At 35.4% G+C, this 20,011-nt stretch overlaps 2 protein-coding genes across 2 annotated transcripts; both read right to left on the bottom strand.

Moving 5' to 3' along the window:
- Positions 1 to 512: 512 nt before the first annotated feature.
- Positions 513 to 4,042, bottom strand: LOC104608202 (protein DETOXIFICATION 18-like). The gene is made up of 7 exons (XM_010274118.3): positions 3,569 to 4,042; positions 2,088 to 2,632; positions 1,896 to 1,982; positions 1,726 to 1,782; positions 1,390 to 1,628; positions 1,188 to 1,306; positions 513 to 969 (listed from the first exon to the last, which is right to left on the bottom strand). The coding sequence occupies exons 1-7, from the start codon at positions 3,815 to 3,817 to the stop codon at positions 832 to 834; spliced, it is 1,434 nt and encodes a 477-aa protein (XP_010272420.1). The 5' UTR covers positions 3,818 to 4,042; the 3' UTR covers positions 513 to 831.
- A 12,548-nt stretch (positions 4,043 to 16,590) lies between these two features.
- On the bottom strand, positions 16,591 to 20,011 carry LOC104608258 (protein DETOXIFICATION 18-like). Its single transcript, XM_010274187.2, has 7 exons — positions 19,804 to 20,011; positions 18,309 to 18,853; positions 18,119 to 18,205; positions 17,950 to 18,006; positions 17,613 to 17,851; positions 17,411 to 17,529; positions 16,591 to 17,186 (listed from the first exon to the last, which is right to left on the bottom strand). Exons 1-7 carry the CDS (start codon positions 19,990 to 19,992, stop codon positions 17,049 to 17,051), a joined length of 1,374 nt encoding a protein of 457 aa, XP_010272489.1. The 5' UTR covers positions 19,993 to 20,011; the 3' UTR covers positions 16,591 to 17,048.

The following is a 20,011-nucleotide window of genomic DNA, read 5'->3' as shown; positions in this document are numbered from 1 at the left end:
CAGGGACAAACAAATAATAACAATTCAAGGCCTCGGTTCATTTTTTGGTAAGTTATTTATCCAGGTAAATGCACTTACTCTAGTTTATTCATGTTTTTTATTTCTTAGGTAAATAAGACAATGATCATTCTAGCCATAAAGTTCATTATTAAAAGATACATTTTTATCCCATCCAAGTTCGGGCAACTTTCCCCACATAGGGAAAAGTTATTTAACCACCTGGGAGATGGGTATCACTTACCCCCTCCCCACACAAATCTGAAAAAAGAACACTAGTTTCTTGGTCAATAGGATTAACAATCCCATTGACCAACTTCTCCCCTCTCAAAATCCAAAAATCAAATGCCCCAAAAGGTTAAATACAAAGTCTATGTTGCCTCCAAGTAAGCTGCATACAGAGGATGCCAACATATTTCGTCCATGAGAATACCCCGTGAAGGATGGAAAGCTCTTTAGACATGAGCTCCCTGTTTATCTACAAAACATCAGTCCAATAACAGATAATGGAACTGTTAACACTATCTCAACAACTACAAAATAAGTTAGTTCTTCCCAACTTTGTTTTATGCCAGTTTAAGAGAACTAGGTCACAGGAACAAGCTAACTTCAGAGTTCAGCTTTAAGAATTCAAAATTCCTTGATATATACCAATTTTCAAACTCCATTTCTGGGCCTAAATCAAAAAAAAAAAAAAACAATTTTCAGAAGTAGAGATATATCTCATGCTCATGCCTCACCGCATATGCAAATATTTCTTGCTAACTGGTTTTAACAAAAACCAGATGTTGTAGTTTTACCAAGCATGTTGGTGTTATTTCTCTTACTCTACTTTCAAATCTGTTCCGAATCAGGGTTTTCACTATGTCCGTTCAAAGAGAACTCCAGTCTATTCCATTTTGTACGCAATGTAATCACCAAAAGGGTGCTGGCCTGGCAGAAGAGGCCACAAATCAGACCAATCCACAATCCCTGCACCAAAACAAGCTGACTTTATCAGGTATTTTCCCTTCCAAGATTATTACAACTTTTAAACTTGGAACTATATGTGGTATTATCAGGGATCCGAGCAATTATTTATTTGATTTCTGCCATTAACTATATATATTTATCTGAAGAATTAGTCTAAAACAACAGAACCATTTGACAGATAAGTTCAGATATGCAATTGAATTCAATAGATAGATCACCTTAACATATAATCCAAACTTAAAGCCAAGGAGGATAGCTATTGGCATGCCAATAATGTAGAAGGCTGCCAAATTGGTCCATGCAGCCAAATGCTGCCAACCACATCCTCTGCACACACCTGTAAAATTAAGAATGCCTGCGTCAGTTGAAGTAAATGACTGAAAACAATTCATCATTGTAGAAACTACGGATGTCACTGACCTGATAACACACCCTGTGCTGAATCAAGTAATAAAGAGATGGCAAGCAGTGGAGTCATGGAAGCAAATCCACTCTTTATTACAAGACTGTCACTGAAGAAACCAGCCCACATATTATGGCCAAGAAGCAGGGCTATAACAACTATAAGAGCCAGAACAACAGCAAGCTTGAGAGTCACTGCCACAGCGTTCTTAGCTCGATCCACATTTGTTGCTCCCAATTCATTTGACACCCTTGTGCTGTAAGAGAATGCCCCTTTAATTATCTAGGTAAAACTGGTGAAAACATTTTATCTAACAGAAAGCTCAGGTACATCAAACTCTTCCCCAAGCATACCTTACAGCAGCACTGAAACCATAGATTATATTGAATATCACAGCCTCTGTGGTCACACTACATTGATAACATAGATCAGATAATTCCCAAAATAGAATCACACTAAAACATTTAGAATGCTCAAATTCAGAACATGTAGAATGTACAAGAGGAGTGTGAAGATGCTATACCACATTGCTATCAAAGAAGTAGTTCTCTCTGAGTTGGGCATCAATCCAGCCAGTATCACCAGAATCTCAAAAGCCCACAACTCCAGACTGATATTAGAGAAAATTAATAAAATAAAAAAATGACAATCTATCAGATCAAATTAAGCCTGAGCATAGAGAAAATAGAATACCATGAAGCAGTAGTTAACTTACCATACCATGATTGCAGAGGGGATGGCCAACTTCATGGTTGGCAGTACGTGGTGGAAGCATTCCATGGAGAGACCTTCCCATGTACGCTTGAACCCGTTAGCATAGTTGACATAGAAGGCCAGCATTAGCAATGAAATCCACAATGATATAGCAGCTGCCAATGGTGCTCCCCTGAAACCCAGAGGAGTTAAGTGAACCAGTACATATGCAAGGCCGACATGGATGAACAATGGGACCAGGGAGCACACAACAAGAGGTATTACAACAGTCTGTGTCTGAAGAAATCTGAGGATGCATTGCAGAAAGCCGAATGAGAAGAGACCCGGGATTAGATACTTCATGTAGAGACCAGCCATTTGGGCTATTTGAGGATCTTGGTGAAGAAAAATCAGTATGGGTTGTGAATAGAACCAGACAAAACATACAAGGACAGAGAAGATGAAAGAGATGATGATTGACGATTGTAGATATACCCCTAACATCCTGTATAACTTGGCACCATATCCTTGTCCACAAAGTGTTTCAAGCGCACCACTTAGACCAGTCTGAAGAATAACAGCATGAAGCAAGGAACAGGTTTAGCATAGAACCATGAAAAGTAGAAGTTGGAAAAATACATAATAAAAATTACTCGGAAAAAGATTAAAATTTATTGTTTCCATCCATCACTATCATCATATAAATCCTGATATAGCTTCTATTCTGTTATTATCATGATTTAAATTCCTTTCTTATCATGATTTAAGCTATTTGGTTTATTTATTAAAACAGTTTGTTTCTGTCCTATGATAATAGTGATAGATAAGAGACTTTCCAGGCTTGGCTTTCTGCCACCTTTCTCATTTTCTCTGCGTTGGAGTCCGTGGATGGACTTAACTGATGAATTAGCATTTTCAGGTGGATCTACTCGAGGTAGTAATTGGCAAGATTGAGAGACAATTGGCTTTCTAGGGATCCATTTTGGAGGACTTAAAAGGCTATCTTTGATTTGATAGAAAATATGAGGGAAAAACAAAGTTGAGGGAAAGTTCTTCAGGATTTTCACAAAGTCCTCACTTTCATTGCTCCTGCAGGTTGCAGACTTGCAGGTAATCGCTTAAAAAAACATAATTAGTAATTCGCGAGGGGAAAGGATAACTAATCCATCAATAATGCTGTAAGGTCAAACAGATCATTCACGGAGCAATTTGTGCAATAGCAAACTCATTAAAGCATTAAAAGAAATAAAAAGAAAAGCAGGAAAAAACCACATGATAGATCATCTCTCAACTAATAATCTCGTTTTGTTTTAATTTATGATCCACATAAGAGTACTCTTCTGCCACTAGATTGCTATCTACTTGGCGACAATTCCAATTTGTCCCATTGAAGTGTCAACTCAAGTGGTTTCCCTATATTTTATCCAAACACCGGAATTGGATGGATCAAGTCTGCAATGTAATTCTTCTAAAGAAGAAGAAGAAGCGGTGAGAGTTGCTGACCGTGAGAGCAAAACCAGTGACAAAGGCCCAAGAGTTAGCGAGGGTGGCGCCTGCAAGCTCAAGCTCACCCAGGTGACCAGCAAACATGACGGATATGAGAGGGATGGCGTAATAAGAGACGTTGGTAAGGATCATGGGCAAAGAGAACAGAACTTGTTTCTTGGCCTCCTCCATGTCCAACACCTTCCTCCATCCTGATTCTCTCCTCTCCAATAAAAACGGTTCTGTTGCACCACTCGAATAATTCATCCTTACACCCTCTTTGCCTGGTGATTTTCTTCTCCTCCTACGCCTTTAATTTCTTAGACTTGGATGGATAACCTCCTCCCCTAATTCTCTGCTCTGCGAGGAGGATGTCTAACAAAGACTGAAAGATTATTGGATTTCAATGAGAAATCTCATAAGGAGTGGTTGAGAGATGAGAAAAGGCAACTTGCATAACCCAGAACACCCCCTTAATCGTGCAACTGCTACAACCAGGGGGAGACCTAACAACCACCGGTTGGCACATGCCGCAACAGCTGTGGTGGTGGAGCCCATGGTGACGCAGCAAGTTGTCGTATAGAGCATATAGCCCATGCCCCATGGAGGATACCCAAAATCTATCGAAAGAACTTATCAGTCATCCAAACAGGCAAAAACATAAATAAAAAAACATGTTGTTGTCCTATAAGACTTCAGTCTTTAAAAACATTTGAAAGCCTCCTCAACCATAAATACTCAGCCTGTACAGAGGTCAGTGGCCGTGGCGTGGCATTAGAAAGCCCAAAGACATTAACTCAGCCTGTATGGAAAAGTTATTATTGGAGAATTCTAAACGATGAGAACAGTCTGTTGGTCAATCTCATCAAAGCCAGATACTTGAAAGGAAAAGGCTTGAAGTTAAAAAAAGGTCTGAGATCGATGGAAAAAGAACATTTCTTTCTGGGTGGATAATTGGAAGGGCGAGAGGCCCTTAAGGAACAAAGCTAAGCAAGAGGGCCTACAAAACCATGACTTAAGTGCAAAAGTTGAGTGGTTTATATTAATCAACAAAATAGAGAGTAGGACTTAATTAAACTCATTATGTGTCACTCTCTCTGCAGAAATCTTAGCTAAAATAAAAGGAACCTATATCTCAAGGGAGGGCGTGGAGGATAAACAGGTCTAGGAACCCAGCTCATCAAATGGTCAATTTAGCATCAAGTCTGCAGCCACCTAGCTAAATGCACAAGAACTCAGGATACCCAAGATGTATTGCATCTGAAAAATTAATTTTGGTGAGAATCCCAAAAATAATTTTTTTCTTCTATGGCATGTTATTGTTGGGAAGGTTCTCAGCAAAACTAGTTTACAAGAAAAGAGTTAGGGCCTAGGAGATAAAATCTATGTGGTCTAGAACTGGAGGACACAGACCACCTATTTGTGAACTGCATGCTGGCAGCTGTTAATAAGCAACTAAAGGTTGCTAGTTAATCAGATACTCTTTGGACCCCATGAATGTGAAGATAGATTAGCTTGGCTCAAGAGAATAAAAAGCCTTTCCTGATGCCAAGTCTAAGGCAAAAAGATTGGCTTTTATTATTTGGAACATTTGGCTTCAGAGAAATAAATCTCTTTGATAAGGCGACCATTGATAAAAGATGATTTCACCTTAATTTTCTTTGCCTTCCCTAACAGGTTGTGAAAGAAAAAACACCATAATTAAGATGCATTAGTTGGCCTCCCAAAGTATAACCAAATTAAATTCAATTTTGATGCTTCATGTGTCCAAGGGATGGGTCAAGCTGCAATTGATTGTGTTGCAAGAGAATATAGGGGCAGCATCATTAATCTTCATTGTAAGTTGATTGAATTCAAATTCCCCCACGAGATTGCCCCCCACAACGTCCCACAGCATATCTTTGCCGTGTATTGAGAGCATCTCCCGATGATAATATCATTTTTAAGATTATCATCGGAAAATATTCCCAATACATGGCGAAGATGTGCTGTGGAACGTTGTGGGGGGCTGATTTGAACTCAAGTTGATTGGCAAACTGTTGACTTACATCAAAACAACCCCTAATAGACTGAGATTGGATCTCCTACCCACAGAACACTACAGCTGTACATTAAGAACATCTTCCGTGTTTATATGTTGTCATTATGAAGAGATGTTCCTAATGTATAATAGCTGCAGTATCCTGTGGGTAGGTGTGGATAGGCTCGTAGATCGAGATTGGTCAACCAAGGCCACTTCACTTTTTTTTGTTTTGTACAAATAAAGTAAGAACTTATCAATTATCACTTTAAAAGAAATAAAGAAAGAAAAAACTTTTCATCAGTATAAAAAACATTGACTTCAACCCTAAAACAACCCTACAATACTTCAACCAAACACAACCCAATCATATAGGGTACCTATCAATTGCATTTTTATAATATTTTTAAAGCCCAATAACCATTAATTTAAGTTGATATTTTGTTTGTGTTTCAAGATGCATTTCCCCCATACTAAAAGAAAAATAAAAAGAACATCAAAATAATACCTAAAATTTAAGATTATGGGGTTAGAAGGCATGCAAAATTATAATAATATATAGGGGCATAATGAGCCATCGGGTCAAGGCAACTGGGCCCAAACCTGACTCGGGTTGAAGCATTGAAACCCTAACACAACCCTAAACCCAAATAAGTCTGACCCTATAGGACCAAGTCAAGTTCGGTTTCCATTTAACCCAACCCATTAACATCCCTAGTTGGTGGGCTTTTGTTTTAGATTGAATTGTTGCCGCATCAATTTGATAGAGCATATTCAATTTCAAATGGAAATTCACAAATGGAGGGCATTGAAGTCAAGAGTATACAACAGTATAGACATTTCAAAATGCCACTCTTTCTCTCTCTCTCTTAAACACATAAGAGTATACAATTGTTTTAAACTTTAACTTTTTAAATAATTAATAATTATTTATATGTTATATACTAGTTTTAATATTTTTTTGTAATACAAAAATAACAATAATTAATTTCAACTAAAACTTTTCATCAAACTGATGAAGCCAACCAACCCAACCTAACTCGACCTAATTTGGTCAATTTTCTAGTATTTGCTATTGGCTTCGGTTCAGCAATTTGCCAATTTCCCAAACCAAACAGGTTAGGTCAATTTCTGTTTGTCCATTTGTAAACCAACCAAAATTGAACCAACCCGACCATAGATATATATTAATATTTTATATTTTAAATATAATTTTTTAATACAGGAAATTAAGAAAAATCCTATATTTTTTAGTCTAAAATATTTTATACTATAAATTTTTAATTTTTAATTTATTTTTTTAATAATACTACTATAATTTTTAAATTTAAATTTAAATTTTTAAGTTTAAATCTTTTGAACCAACTAACCAAACCAAAATTGACCCAAATCGATACAAACCAAGTTAGCTGGTTTTCACTAATGGTCGGTCGATTTTGGGTGGCCAACTCCCCAACTCGACTATGTCGGTTTGATTGGCCAAACAACCTACAATCAAACTGAACCAACTTGTGAACACTCCTACTTTCAGTTAAATTAATAGTCTAACTTCTAATAAATAATAATAGTTTAGTCTCCTATAATTATTGAAAATTGATAACAAAAATACAATAAATAAATAATAAAAATACAATAAATAAAATAATAATAAAATAATTATAAAAATACGATAAATACTGAAAATATATTAAATTAGTCAACAAATAATGTAATCTCCAATAATAGTTTAGTCTCAAATAAATTATAACAAAAATATATAATTACTAAAAAATTTATAAAAAAATACAATAAATCAAATAAGTACAATAAATTAAATTTTAAATAACAATAATTTAATCCCCAATAATTATTGAAATTTTCTATTAAATAACAAAACAAAATTAGATTTATACATAATTATTCAAAATATATTTATAATAAAAATACAATAAATATTAATTTTATGATATATATATAATAAATATAGATTAAAAATCTAAATTATTATTAATAAATATTTTCTTTGAAAGTTATTTTCTAGAAATATTAGTTGATTTAAGCGAAATAATATTTTTATTATTAGTACATTAATAATTTCAATTATTATTCTACTTTTAAAACTTATTCAAAGTATTTGCTTGAAAGTTATTACATATTTTTGTTAAATGGAAGCTTCATTACCTATAAATTATTTGATATATTTTCCATTATTTTAATAATATATAAAAAACCTTAAATTATTTATGTGTTATATTCTTATTATCAAATATTATTAATTATATTATCATTAAATTTTAACATATTAATTATTTTTGCTATTATTATAATTTATACTATTTTAATTTCATAAAATATAATTTATTATTACATAATTTCGTTATTAATTTTGTAAAATATAAAATTATTATTAATTCGAGTATTATGAAATCTATTATAATTATCTTTGTACTTTTAAGATTTTTTTTTAAATTGATTACATTATTTCATTATTTTAACTATTTAAAATTAGTTATTTTAAATATTTAAATAATATGTAAAATATTTAAAACTTATATTTATTTAAATTTTATTTATTTCAAATTTATTATGTAGTATTAAATATTTTTTTTATATAATCATTTAGCTATTTTTAATATTTTATTATTTAAAATATTTAGTTATTGAAATATTTAAATATTTTTTTTTATTTTTTAATTTATTATTTTAATAGAATTTATATAATTTTATTATTTAAATTTTTAAAATATTATTTAGTCATTAAATTGAATCATCCATAAAATTATAATTTATATTGTTATTACATAATTTCATTATGAATTTTACAAAAATATAAAATTATTAATAATATGAGTATTATTAATAAATATATTATAATTATTTTTGTGTTTTTAATAAATATTTTAAAGTTGTTACATAATTTTATTATAATATTTAAATAATTCCTAAATTTTTTAATTCAAACTTTCTTTAGACACATATAGATGAAAAGTGGGGGGAGAGGATAAATAGGAATTAGGGATAACTTAGGAGATAAATAGGAATTAGATATAATTTATGAGAAAGTGGGGGATAGTGGTGCCACTTGGCTAAACATGGGAAAAGCAAATCTCTCTTTCTTGCCTTGATAATTCTCTTGTCATGTGGCCTATTAAGAGGCCTAGGTAGTGTGAAAGGAATCAAGGGAGAAACTCAATGAGAGAGCAGGGATTGGGTAAGGAAGAAAGGAGAGGAGAGGGAATGGGAGAAGGGGAGGGCTACTGGCATGGACCATGTCTCTATATATATAGTACTAATGTTGACTTGTGTGATGCACGAGCTGCTTATTAAAAATGCATTTTAAGAGAAAATTTTAGTAGTCGGGAGTTTACAAGGATTTTATATATTTTTAGTTCTTTACACATAAAATGGTAGAAAATATAATTTTATTTTCTTTTTTAGTTATTGAACTTCAAACTTGTTCCTTTTTATATAGCTTATATATTATGAGAAGTACATAAATCAATTGCTTAGCATGAGAACCAACTAAGGGTGGATTAATTGATAGGTTCTATGGCTAGTTGAAGCGGAGGCCTAGGATCAAATCCTACTACCACTAAGGTTGGGAGGTTAAGGGTTTGGGGAATGAGCTACCCCAGTTGTGTACCCTTGTAAAGCAAAAAAAAATGTACTTATCATGAGATCTATAACCAAGTTAGAATACAATTTCAAGTTTGAACTCACAAAGATAACCAAAGGTTCACATTAAGTGCTTTCTTATTGGATTTTAATATTGAACCAAAACAATCCATGAAGCAAATCTACATTGAATTAATAAAAGTGAAAATTGGTTTACCCCATGTATTGGTGGGAAAATTTTGGTTTTGACATTGGTTTAAGTCCAGGCTAAGGTTCATATTAAGGGGAGTGAGAGATAGAGATTTAAGAATGGTCTTATTAGAGAGTAATAAATATGGATTTTATGAGAAACAATGAAGACCTATGAGGGCTTTTATTTTGCCAAATTATATTTTTAATGATTTATTTTATTTTTTGTTATTGAGTTTTAAAATTTCCTTTTTATATAGCTTATATATTATGAGAAGCACATAAACCAATTGATGGTGGCTCAGTTGATACCTTATCTAGCTAGTTAGTAGAGACCTATGTTGAGGTGTTGGCCTACCTCCCATTGTGTAGCCCTATAAAGCCAAAAAATGTGCTTAGCATGAGATTAATAACCAAGTTAAAAAATAAAATAATTTCAAAATTAAACTGATGAAGATAACCAAAGACTCACATTAAGTTCTTTCTTACTCCATTTTATTTTTGAACCAGAACAGTTCATGAAATAAATCTACATTAAAATAAATTAATAAAAATAGAAGGAAAAACCTGAATCCAAGGAAAGGAGCAAAACAAAATAAAAAACCTAATAACATAAGGAAATGAGCAATGATTTGTTTAGATTGGTTCTTCTCATGTACTGGTGAGAAATTTTGGGTTTTTTGACATTAATTTGGGTCGAAGCTAAGGTTCATATTTAGGTTGACACTTAACCTAACCCAACCCATCTAATTTACACCATACTTTATTATAGAGCCAAAAGGTATTAAGAGATATTTAAGAAGAAAATAAAGATTTAATGGAGAGAGGAGATGTTACAAACCTTGACTATTAAGGTTATGGGAGGGAGAGAGAGAGAGATAAAGAATGAAAACCCATGAGGTTTCTAATGATTTAATTTAAAAATAAATGTATGCATGTGTAAGAAAGGAAATGAGGAAGAGGTAGTGTGAGCTATGAAGACCCTCACCTCCCTTCTTTCCTCTCTCTCTCTCTCTCTCTCTATATATATATATATATATATATATTATCAATGGACCAAATCCTTAATGAAAAGTGACAACTAGCTACCCAATTGGTTGTAGTAAGGACATGGGATCAAATCATGCCTGCACCAGAGTTTGGGGTTAAAGTCAGACCTGACATAAACCACTTTGGCTAGTGGCCATGGGTAAACAATAATATTACCATTCAATTCAACCACTCTACTTGATTGAATAAACATTATATAAATAAAATATAATAAGTCTAATTATATTTTGAAGTTATGAGAGAGAGACCAAAAGTGAGACAAACATTAATAGAGCGTGGAAAAAATAAAATAAATGGATTAAAATTTTAAGATGATCACCATATTATTTTAGGTCCCGAACTGTTGATGCCCTAGCTGATTTGGTCACTCATGCACATACCACCCAAAATGAAGAGGCACGCAATGAAACCTGTGACTGAAATCTCTCCATGGTTATGGTCAGTGGACTTCACTGCTAGTACCCTGCTGACCGGATCTATGCCCACCCTTAGTCGCCCTATAATAAACATATGAATTGTAAGGCCAAGGCAAGTAACAACAGATTAGCATTTAGTAGCTTCTCGAAAGCAGTTTTTACTTGTCATCGATCAAAGCTTCAGCCCTTCAAACGGGTCCTTAGCCTTTGTGCTTGGAGGCTTAAAAGTGTTTTTCCTTTAGGCTGTGTTTGATTGTGGTGTAAATGCGATTCATCGCAAAACTTCATTATCAGTTTGCATTTACATGCATTTGTTTCCGGTGTAAAAGCGGATTAATGTAAAATTCCTCACCCGGTCTATTTTTTCAAGTGTTTGTTTCTAATGTAAAATTCACATCGAAAATCAATGTAAACCATCTAATTGATTGACTTTTCCATTATAAATCAATGTAAATGATAGATCAATTTTATCGATGTACACTTACATTGATTCTTACATTAAAAATCCCTCATCAGTCCATTCGAATGACTTTTCCATCGACTGACTTTTACGTCAAGGATTTTCCACTGCAATTAAAGGTATCCTTAGATTATAACTAACCACTCAAAACACTTTTTGGATCAATTTTATTTTTCACAACCCAAACAGCCTTAGATTATAACTACACAAAACACTTTTTGGCTCAACTTTATTTTTCACAACCCAAAGTAGGGGTGCAAGTAGGTTAACCTGGGCAAGGTTTTAACTGAACCTAGACCCAACCCTAAGAATTAGGCCTAAAGCCCAAGTCCAGTCTGTGCCCAAGGTTAAGCCCAAACTATCTAATCCAATCCCAGCCAGCACTAAAATTTGATGCATTTAGGTTGGGCTTGAGTCTTATCTGAGCTCGGGTTGGTTATATATATATGTATGCATGTGTATATGTATAATTTATTAAGAAAATTGTTCATACATGCATATGTATGCAAATATGTGTTTATATGTGCATATATACATACATATGGTCATGCTAGATTCGGGCTACCTAAGGGCTAGGCCCAAGGCTAACTTAAAAAATAAAAAGGGCAAACTTTTGGGCCCAGGCCCAATCCAAAGGACGAAAAATCCATATCCAACCTATGTAAAAATGCAAGCTAGACCAATGCAAACACAGATTGGCCCGCCCAAGTCCTGTACAATGACCAACCCCGATTATCCAACTCTCCAGGATATTACCATTGCATGAGGGAATTGGAATACTCCAGTTCTTTGGCAGCATTTTAATGAGGACTGGTTGGATCTGATTATTCGGACATATTTTTAGATCCCTGCAAAAAAGACTATTTTTATTGGACCCTTGGTAAGAAAGAGAAATTTACTCTGAATTTGACCATCCAGAAGCTTGTGGAAGATAGAAATTTATCTCTCAGTCATGCTATAAAGGCACTTTTTAGAAAGGTTTGGAATCTTCCCATTCTGCCCATATATATGCTTTTCCTTTGAAGGGTTTTGCGAGGTTTTGTTATCTCTACTGAAATTATGGCCCATAGAGGTTTTGCCTTATTATATTTGGAGGTTAAAAAATGATTCTATCTTTAGAGGAAAAAACCATACGGCTCAAAAAGATTTTTCTTATACCCAAAGTGCAATGAATGATGCCTCTAATGTTGTTGATTTGCATGAGCATAATGTTGAGTGTTCTGGAAAAACACACTTTTTCCCCTCCTTGGAGTACTTTAAGTAATTCTGTTGATTATATATTTCTTTGTGATCGAAGTGTTTGAAGGAATGGACAAGGGTTCTATGTCCTATGCCTTTGTCTAACTAACTCTAGGGATTTTCTGACTGATGTAGGGGGAAATCTCATGTAAATGGCTCGACTCTGGAGATGGAGTTGTGTGTGATTCAGGCTGCTCTCCTTTTTGCTTTTGGAAAACATCTTCAAAATACCTCTATTTTATCTGATAGCTTGAATGTTGTAAATGTTTTGAATTCTGGGGAAGTTGGTATTACCCCGAATTTGTGGCACTTGGTGGACCACATTAAGTTTTTGTCTATAAATATTTCTATGACTTTTATCTACATTCCTATAGAAAGGAATGCTATAGCCCATGAATCAACTACAAGGGCCTAGACTTTTGATAGGGAGGTTGTGTGGACTGATTTACCTCCCCCCATTTTGAGAACTTTGCATGTTGATTTTTTGAAGGAATGGTAACTCTATCTATTATAAAAAAAAAAAAAAACAAACAAACTAGTGCCTAACAACGACTCCAATCATAGGAAGAATATAAAATCTCTTCACACACACACACACATATATATATATATATAAATTCACTCCCACAAGAAATATCATATTGGCCCCCCAAGTGTACATCTCAATGTACGTTGGGAACATCTCTCTCCGTGGGGAGATGTTTCAAATACATGGTTTGAATGGATTGTGAGGTGCATGTTGTTAGACAGTATTGCCCTTAGTTCCAATCAAGATTGATGTACAGATATATTTATTGTGAATAAATAAAAGTACATAATTGTTCCATATTATCATTGGTGTGCTTCTGTGTAATTACCCCTTAAATTAGACACTTATGAGACTCGTGTTAGTTTAGGATATTCTCAGCTGTTGGATAGACTTGGGGTGTTTATCCTACCAAGGTTGACACTAATGTGTTGCCAAAGAGGTTGGGGCAGCCTGTCTCGGGTTCTAGGGTTAGACCCGAAGCACATGTAGTGAGTTCTTGTTTGAAGCACTAAACCCGGGCCAATTTTCAATTATGCCCTGGACCTTGGAGACTAATGGGAAAAACTAGAAAATTACACATAACCCCTAAACTTGATTATGGTACTGCACTGAGTGTTAGATCGGGTTGTCTTTGATGTGCCAATCAGTGAGATCCTTTGGGGGTCAAAACCTTGGTATGCTGGGGCAATCTGAGAATTCACTTTAGTGGGTGATCATAGTGATAGGATCAAACCCTTTGTCAAACAAAGTGAATGATCGAAATTGCACTATCTCTGATGGAAACCTAAACTGTCGGTAGTCAATTTCAACCATGTTTGAGTTTTGTTTTGTAAAATATATTCATATGATATTTATATATTATATTTTAAGAAAAGTGTTTGCAAAATGTTTTAATTCCCGGGACCCATCTGAGTAGAGAGTGCAACACTGCACCTTGCAGTCAGAGGAGAGGTCCTTCTTTGTCGGGCAGTGTTTGATCATTGTGGGCTGAGAGGTTAAGTGCAAGAGACCATTAAGGGTTGTTTGCCTGATGGGGGCTATATCTTGCTTAAGTCCATTATCCTTGGACCTTCATAGGATGGCTGGACTCAATGATCATTTAACTGTAAATGTTGGAACCATTAAGAACCCATATTGATGGATTCAGGGGTTTACTGCATTTGGAAGTGAACTCGGCCAAGCCATTTTATTAAGGTTGGGCCGAACCCATGTGGGATTATGTGAGGTCATTGTTGGGGTCACACGCCATACAAATTGAACCTAAATGGGCCAATAACTTTCTTGGGACATGAGCCACTTGTTTAATGGGCCTAAAGCCCATGATTAATAAGATTAATCAAGCTGTCACATGACTGCTTAAGAGGATATGACCTATCTTAATATAGAGTCCATATCCAAATAAAGATTTAGATTACAAACCTCCTAATTTGATTAGGAGTGGTTCTCTTTTAAGGCTTATAAAAGGGAGGGGGCAAACTGCTCTAGATCCCAACTTCTGCTCTCACTTCTCTCTCTGCTCCTACCGCCCAGAAACCCTAGTTCAATCTCTAGTTTCTTGGACTGATCTTGATTAGTTCCACCTCTAATTTTTGCAAGAAAAATCAAAGAAATTTTGTGCTCACTTGCCTTGCTCGATCCATCCAATTGGATTGCAGTTTTGCTGAAAACTACGTTGCTGAACTGACTCCATTCAAAGCTATGCCAACTTCAGCGGAAATTGGTTTTGGGATTCAATTTGGGCGTGAACTACCACTTTGGGGGCTACATCTGTGGATTCCGTATCAGGCATACTTCTCTCTTCTTTTTGGTTTCAAATCTGATCCAGTTTCGGTGCAAGAACGATCATTGAAAAATGCAAATTTTCTAAAACTAGGAATTCAATTCTCGGAAAGCATAAGAAAATTTTTGAAATTTCGCCCAGCCATCCAGCATGGTTTGGCCATCCATATGATGGATTACACCTTCCTTCATTGGTATCAGAGCCAAATGTTCAATCTTGAACCGAAAAAGATCATATCTGAACCAAGGTTCAAATCGGCAAAACTAGTCTAGACGAATTTGAGGAGTTTGTAGTTTTCTGAGAATTCGGTTCTCAATTTTGGGCGAATTGATCTGAAATTTTTAGGATTATATTCTGATATAATTTAGAACTGTTCTATTGTGATTTCTTTGGTTTTGGGGTTGTTTGTGTGATGGAGATCAAATTCTTTTATGGTGCCAAGATCTACACACTCGAGAAAATTATTATTTGATTATTGGTCTGTAATATTTTTTATTTTTAGAAAATTGTATTAGGTTTTTTCTGATGTAAGTAATAGAAAATTAGGGTTTTTCTATTTTTTTTTTTTTTTTACATTGGAAGACCTGCTGGAGTGCATGGAGGAGAAGAAGAAAGATTTTGCAGAAAAACTGCAATCTGTAATTAACAGTTTTTTGTAGGTTTGCAGTTCGTCCGGATCAGATTCGGACCATCACACTTGCAGCCCTAGCTTATTAGTCTAGCGATAGTTCGTTGGCTGCCGGTAAATTTTCTAGTGGCAGTTTTAGAGACCTTTAGCGACAGTTATGACTGCCACTAAAAATCATTTTTGCCAAATCATATCTAAGCTGGCGGTCATAGAAACCACCACCTTTGACAACACATATCTAAGCTTACGGTTTATAATGCGTCTATGCCGGTGGTCCTAACCACCACCTTTGGTGAAATAAGGCATTTATGGTGACGGTTTAACTAGATGACAATTCAGTCTAAGCTGGCAGTTAAAATGGCCAGATTTGATTACATAATTTAACTAAGGTGGCAGTTTATTAAAATGACAAAATAATCTAAGCTGGCGGTTTGGACCACCGGCTCAATAAATATGCCGGCAATCAGACTGTTGTCTAACTACCCTATCCCGACGGTTTGGACCGCCGCCACGCATTATATGGGCCGACAGTTCTCTAAATACTGCCAGCGGATGAATGGTTGGACCGGGTCCCTACAACGGCGGTCATTGTCTTCTAGGCCGGCATCCATGACCTAGGGTGATGCAACTAAAGATGGAGGCCACCTAATCGCCGGCTAATGTCTAAGGCGGCGGTTTTAAAGGCTAAGCCGGCGGTTCAGCTAGCGTCGGCTTAGCTTGTTTTTCTTGTAGTGCATGGATTTTTTTTTTTTTTTTTATCTGAGAGTATGGCCCTTTGAATCACACGATATGCAAAAACTGTGTGCCTCAATACTTTGAACCTTGCTTAGGAGATGTGAATTCCAAGGATTAGGGATGAAATCTGACTCATGGATATAGTGGGGTACTAATAAAAAGATCACACAAGGCCTCTTGGTCAACAACGATCTCATGGTCCCATAGAAGATCCCCGAGATGGTTTACTTCATTAAACATTAGTAATACTCAATGATATTGTGTCCTAGTTTTTGACTGCATGCACATCTTGTAACCATCAAATATCAATCATGCTCATTGAAGAAGACACAGTCTATCAAAAGTATTTGCTTGACAATTGAAAACTTATCAGGGACAAAACTCAAATTAAAGCTGAAATACAAAGTCTATGTTGTCTCTAAGTAAGCTGCATCCAGAAGATGACAACATATTTCTTCCACGAGAATACCCCGTGGAGAATGGAGTGCTATTTTACACATGATGTCCTTTGTTTATCTGGAAAACATTGTATCCAATAACAGATAAAGAAACTGTTAACACTACCTCAACAACTCCAAAATTAGTTAGTTCTTCTCAACTTTGTTTTATGCCAATTCAAGAGAACCAGGTCTCAGGAAAAAGCTGACTTCAGAGTTCAGCCTTCAAATTTCAACATTTCTTCATAAATACCAACTTTGAAACTCCATTTCTGGGTGTAAATGAAAAAATCAATTTGCAGAAGTTGAGATATCCCATGCTCATGTTTCTCTGCAGATGCATATTTTACTTGCAACCGGTTTTAACTTAACCCCAGATATTGTAGTTTTTACCAAGCATGTAGGTGCTATTTCTCTGCTTTCAAACCTGTTCTGGATCAGGGTTTTCACTATGTTCATTCACAGAGATCTCCAGTCTAGTCCATTTTCTACGCAATGTAATCACTAAAAGGGTGCTGGCCTGGCAGAAGAGGCCACAAATCAGACCAAGCCACAATCCCTGCACCAAAACATGCTGACTTTATTAGGTATTTTCCCTTTTCAAGATTATTATAAATTTTAAACTTGGAGACTTGGAGTTATATATGGTAATATCAGGGTTCTGAAATATTATTTATTTGATTGGTCACATTAAAGATATTTATTTGAAGAATTAGTCCAAAATAACAGACCCATTTGACAGGTAAGTTCAGATTTGCAAATTGAATTCAATAGGTAGATCACCTTAGCATATAATCCAAACTTAAAGCCAAGGAGGATAGATATTGGCATGCCAATAATGTAGAAGGCTGCCAAGTTGGTCCATGCAGCCAAGTGCTGCCAACCACATCCTCTGCACACACCTGTGAAATTAAGAAAGCCTGCATCAATTGAAGTAAATGACTGAAAACAATTCATCATTGTAGAAACTACGGATGTCACTGACCTGATAACACACCCTGTGACGAATCAAGAAACATAGAGATGGCAAGAAGTGGAGTCATGGATGCAAATCCACTCTTTATTACAAGACTATCACTGAAGAGACCAGCCCATATATTATGGCCAAGAAACAGGGCTATAACAACTATAAGAGCTACTACAATGGAAAGTTTGAGAGTCACTGTCACAGCATTCTTAGCTCTATCCACGTTTGTTGCTCCCAATTCATTAGACACCCTTGTGCTGCAAGAGAATGCCCGTTTAATTATCTGGATAAAACTGGTAGAAACATTTCATCTAACAGAAAGCTCAGTTTACATCAAACACTTCTCCAAGCATACCTTACGGCAGCACTGAAACCATAGATAATATTGAATATCACAGCCTCTGTGTTCACGCTACATTGATAACATAGATTAGATAATTCCCAAATAGATTAACGCTAAAACATTTACACTGCGTAAATTCAAAACATGTAGAAAGTACAAGAGGAGAGTGAAGAAACTATACCATATTGCTATCAAAGATGTAGTTTTCTCTGAGTTAGGCATCAATCCAGCCAGTATCACAAGAATCTCAAAAGCCCAAAACTCCAGACTGATATTAGAGAAAAATAAAATAAAGAAAAGGACAATCTATCAGACCAAATTAAGCCTGAATATAGAGAAAATAGAATACCATGAATTAGAGGCTAACTTACCATACCATGATTGACGAGGGGATGGCCAATTTCATGCTTGGTAGTACGTAGTGGAAGGATTCCATGGATAGACCTTCCCATGTATGCTTGAATTTGTTAGCATAGTTGACATAGAAGGCCAGCATTAGCAACGATATCCACAATGATATAGCGGCTGATAATGGTACTCCCCTGAAACCCAGAGGAGTTAGGTGAACCAGTACATATGCAAGGCCGACATGGATGAACAATGGGACCAGGGAGCACACAACAAGTGGTGTAACGACATACTGTGTCTGAAAAAATCTGATAACGCATTGCAGGAAGCCGAATGAGAAGAGACCAGGGATCAGATACTTCATGTAGAGACCAGCCATTTGGGCTATTTGGTGCTCTTGATGAAGAAAAACCAGTATGGGTTTTGAATAGAACCAGACAAAACTTACAAGGACACTGAAGATGAAAGAGATGATGATTGAAGATTGTAAATATACGCCTAACATCCTGTATAACCTGGCACCATATCTTTGACCACAAAGTGTTTCAAGCGCACCACCTAGACCAGTCTGAAGAAAAACAGGATGAAACAAGGAATAAATTGTAGCATAGAACCATGAAAAGTAAAAGTTGGAAAAATACATAATGAAAATTTCTCACAAAAAGATGAAATATTATTGTTTCCATTCATCACCATCATCACATAAATCCGGATATAGCTTCTATTCTGTTATTATCACGAGTTAAATTCCTCTCTTATCATAATTTAAGTTATTCGGTTTATTTATTAAAGCAGTTTGTTTCTGTCCTATGATAAAAATGGTAGACAAGAGACTTTCAAGGCATGGCTTTCTGCCACCTCTCCCTTTTTCTCTCTGTTGGAGTACTCTATGGATGGACACAACTGATCGATTAGAATTTTCAGATGGATTGGAGCTGTCTACTACAGGTAGTAATTGGCAAGATTGAGAGACAATTGTCTTTCTAGGCATCCATTTTGGAGGACTTAAAGGCTATGTTTAGTCTGATAGAAAATAAGAGAGAAAAACAAAGTTGAGGGAAAGTTTTTAAGGATTTTCACAAATTCCTTACTTTCATTGCACCTGCAGGTTGCAGGTAATCTCTTAAAAAATTAGAGAAATTTATAGTTTGACCCCCCCCCCCCTCATAAATTTTTATTGGTTTTTTGGTTTTATTTTCCCAAACCCCATCCCACCCCATACTTTAATACATTTCCCCACTGTTTCCAAATGTACAAACCTAAAAATTATTATTAATTTGTGATAGGATGGGATGACTGATTAATCAATGATGTGAAGTCAAACAGATCAGAAAGCAATTTATTTGCAATAGCAAACTCATTAGAACATTTAAAAAAATAAAAAGAAAAGGAGGAAAAAAAACACATGATAGATTATCTCTCAACTATTAATCTCGTTTTGCTTTAATTTATGATCCACATAAGAGCAATTTTCTGCCACCAGATAAAGAAGAAGAAGAAGTGATGAGAGTTGCTGACCATGAGAGCAAAACCAGTGACAAAGGCCCAAGAGTTAGCGAGGGTGGCGCCTGCAAGCTCAAGCTCACCCAGGTGACCAGCAAACATGATAGAGATGAGAGGGATGGCGTAATAAGAGACGTTGGTAATGATCATGGGAAAGGACAACAGAAGCTGTTTCTTGGCCTCCTCCATGTCTAGCACCTTCATCCTTCTCTCCTATTCCCAC

The sequence above is a fragment of the Nelumbo nucifera genome, chromosome 1 (genome assembly GCF_055504915.1).
Source record: "Nelumbo nucifera cultivar China Antique chromosome 1, China Antique-T2T, whole genome shotgun sequence".
In the NCBI taxonomy this organism is placed as follows: domain Eukaryota; kingdom Viridiplantae; phylum Streptophyta; class Magnoliopsida; order Proteales; family Nelumbonaceae; genus Nelumbo; species Nelumbo nucifera.
Note: the sequence above shows the minus strand (reverse complement) of the source record. Positions and strands in the feature narration are given on the sequence as shown.

Coding starts and splice junctions, on each gene's coding strand:
- LOC104608258 (XM_010274187.2), bottom strand. CDS start 19,992: ATGAAGGTGCTAGACATGGAGGAGGCCAAGAAACAGCTTCTGTTGTCC. Junction 18,206..18,308: donor CCCTCGTCAATCATGGTATG/GTAAGTTAGCCT, acceptor CTCTAATATCAG/TCTGGAGTTTTGGGCTTTTG. Junction 18,007..18,118: donor ACATCTTTGATAGCAATATG/GTATAGTTTCTT, acceptor TTATCAATGTAG/CGTGAACACAGAGGCTGTGA.
- LOC104608202 (XM_010274118.3), bottom strand. CDS start 3,817: ATGAATTATTCGAGTGGTGCAACAGAACCGTTTTTATTGGAGAGGAGA. Junction 1,783..1,895: donor ACTTCTTTGATAGCAATGTG/GTATAGCATCTT, acceptor TTATCAATGTAG/TGTGACCACAGAGGCTGTGA. Junction 1,307..1,389: donor AGCACAGGGTGTGTTATCAG/GTCAGTGACATC, acceptor TTAATTTTACAG/GTGTGTGCAGAGGATGTGGT.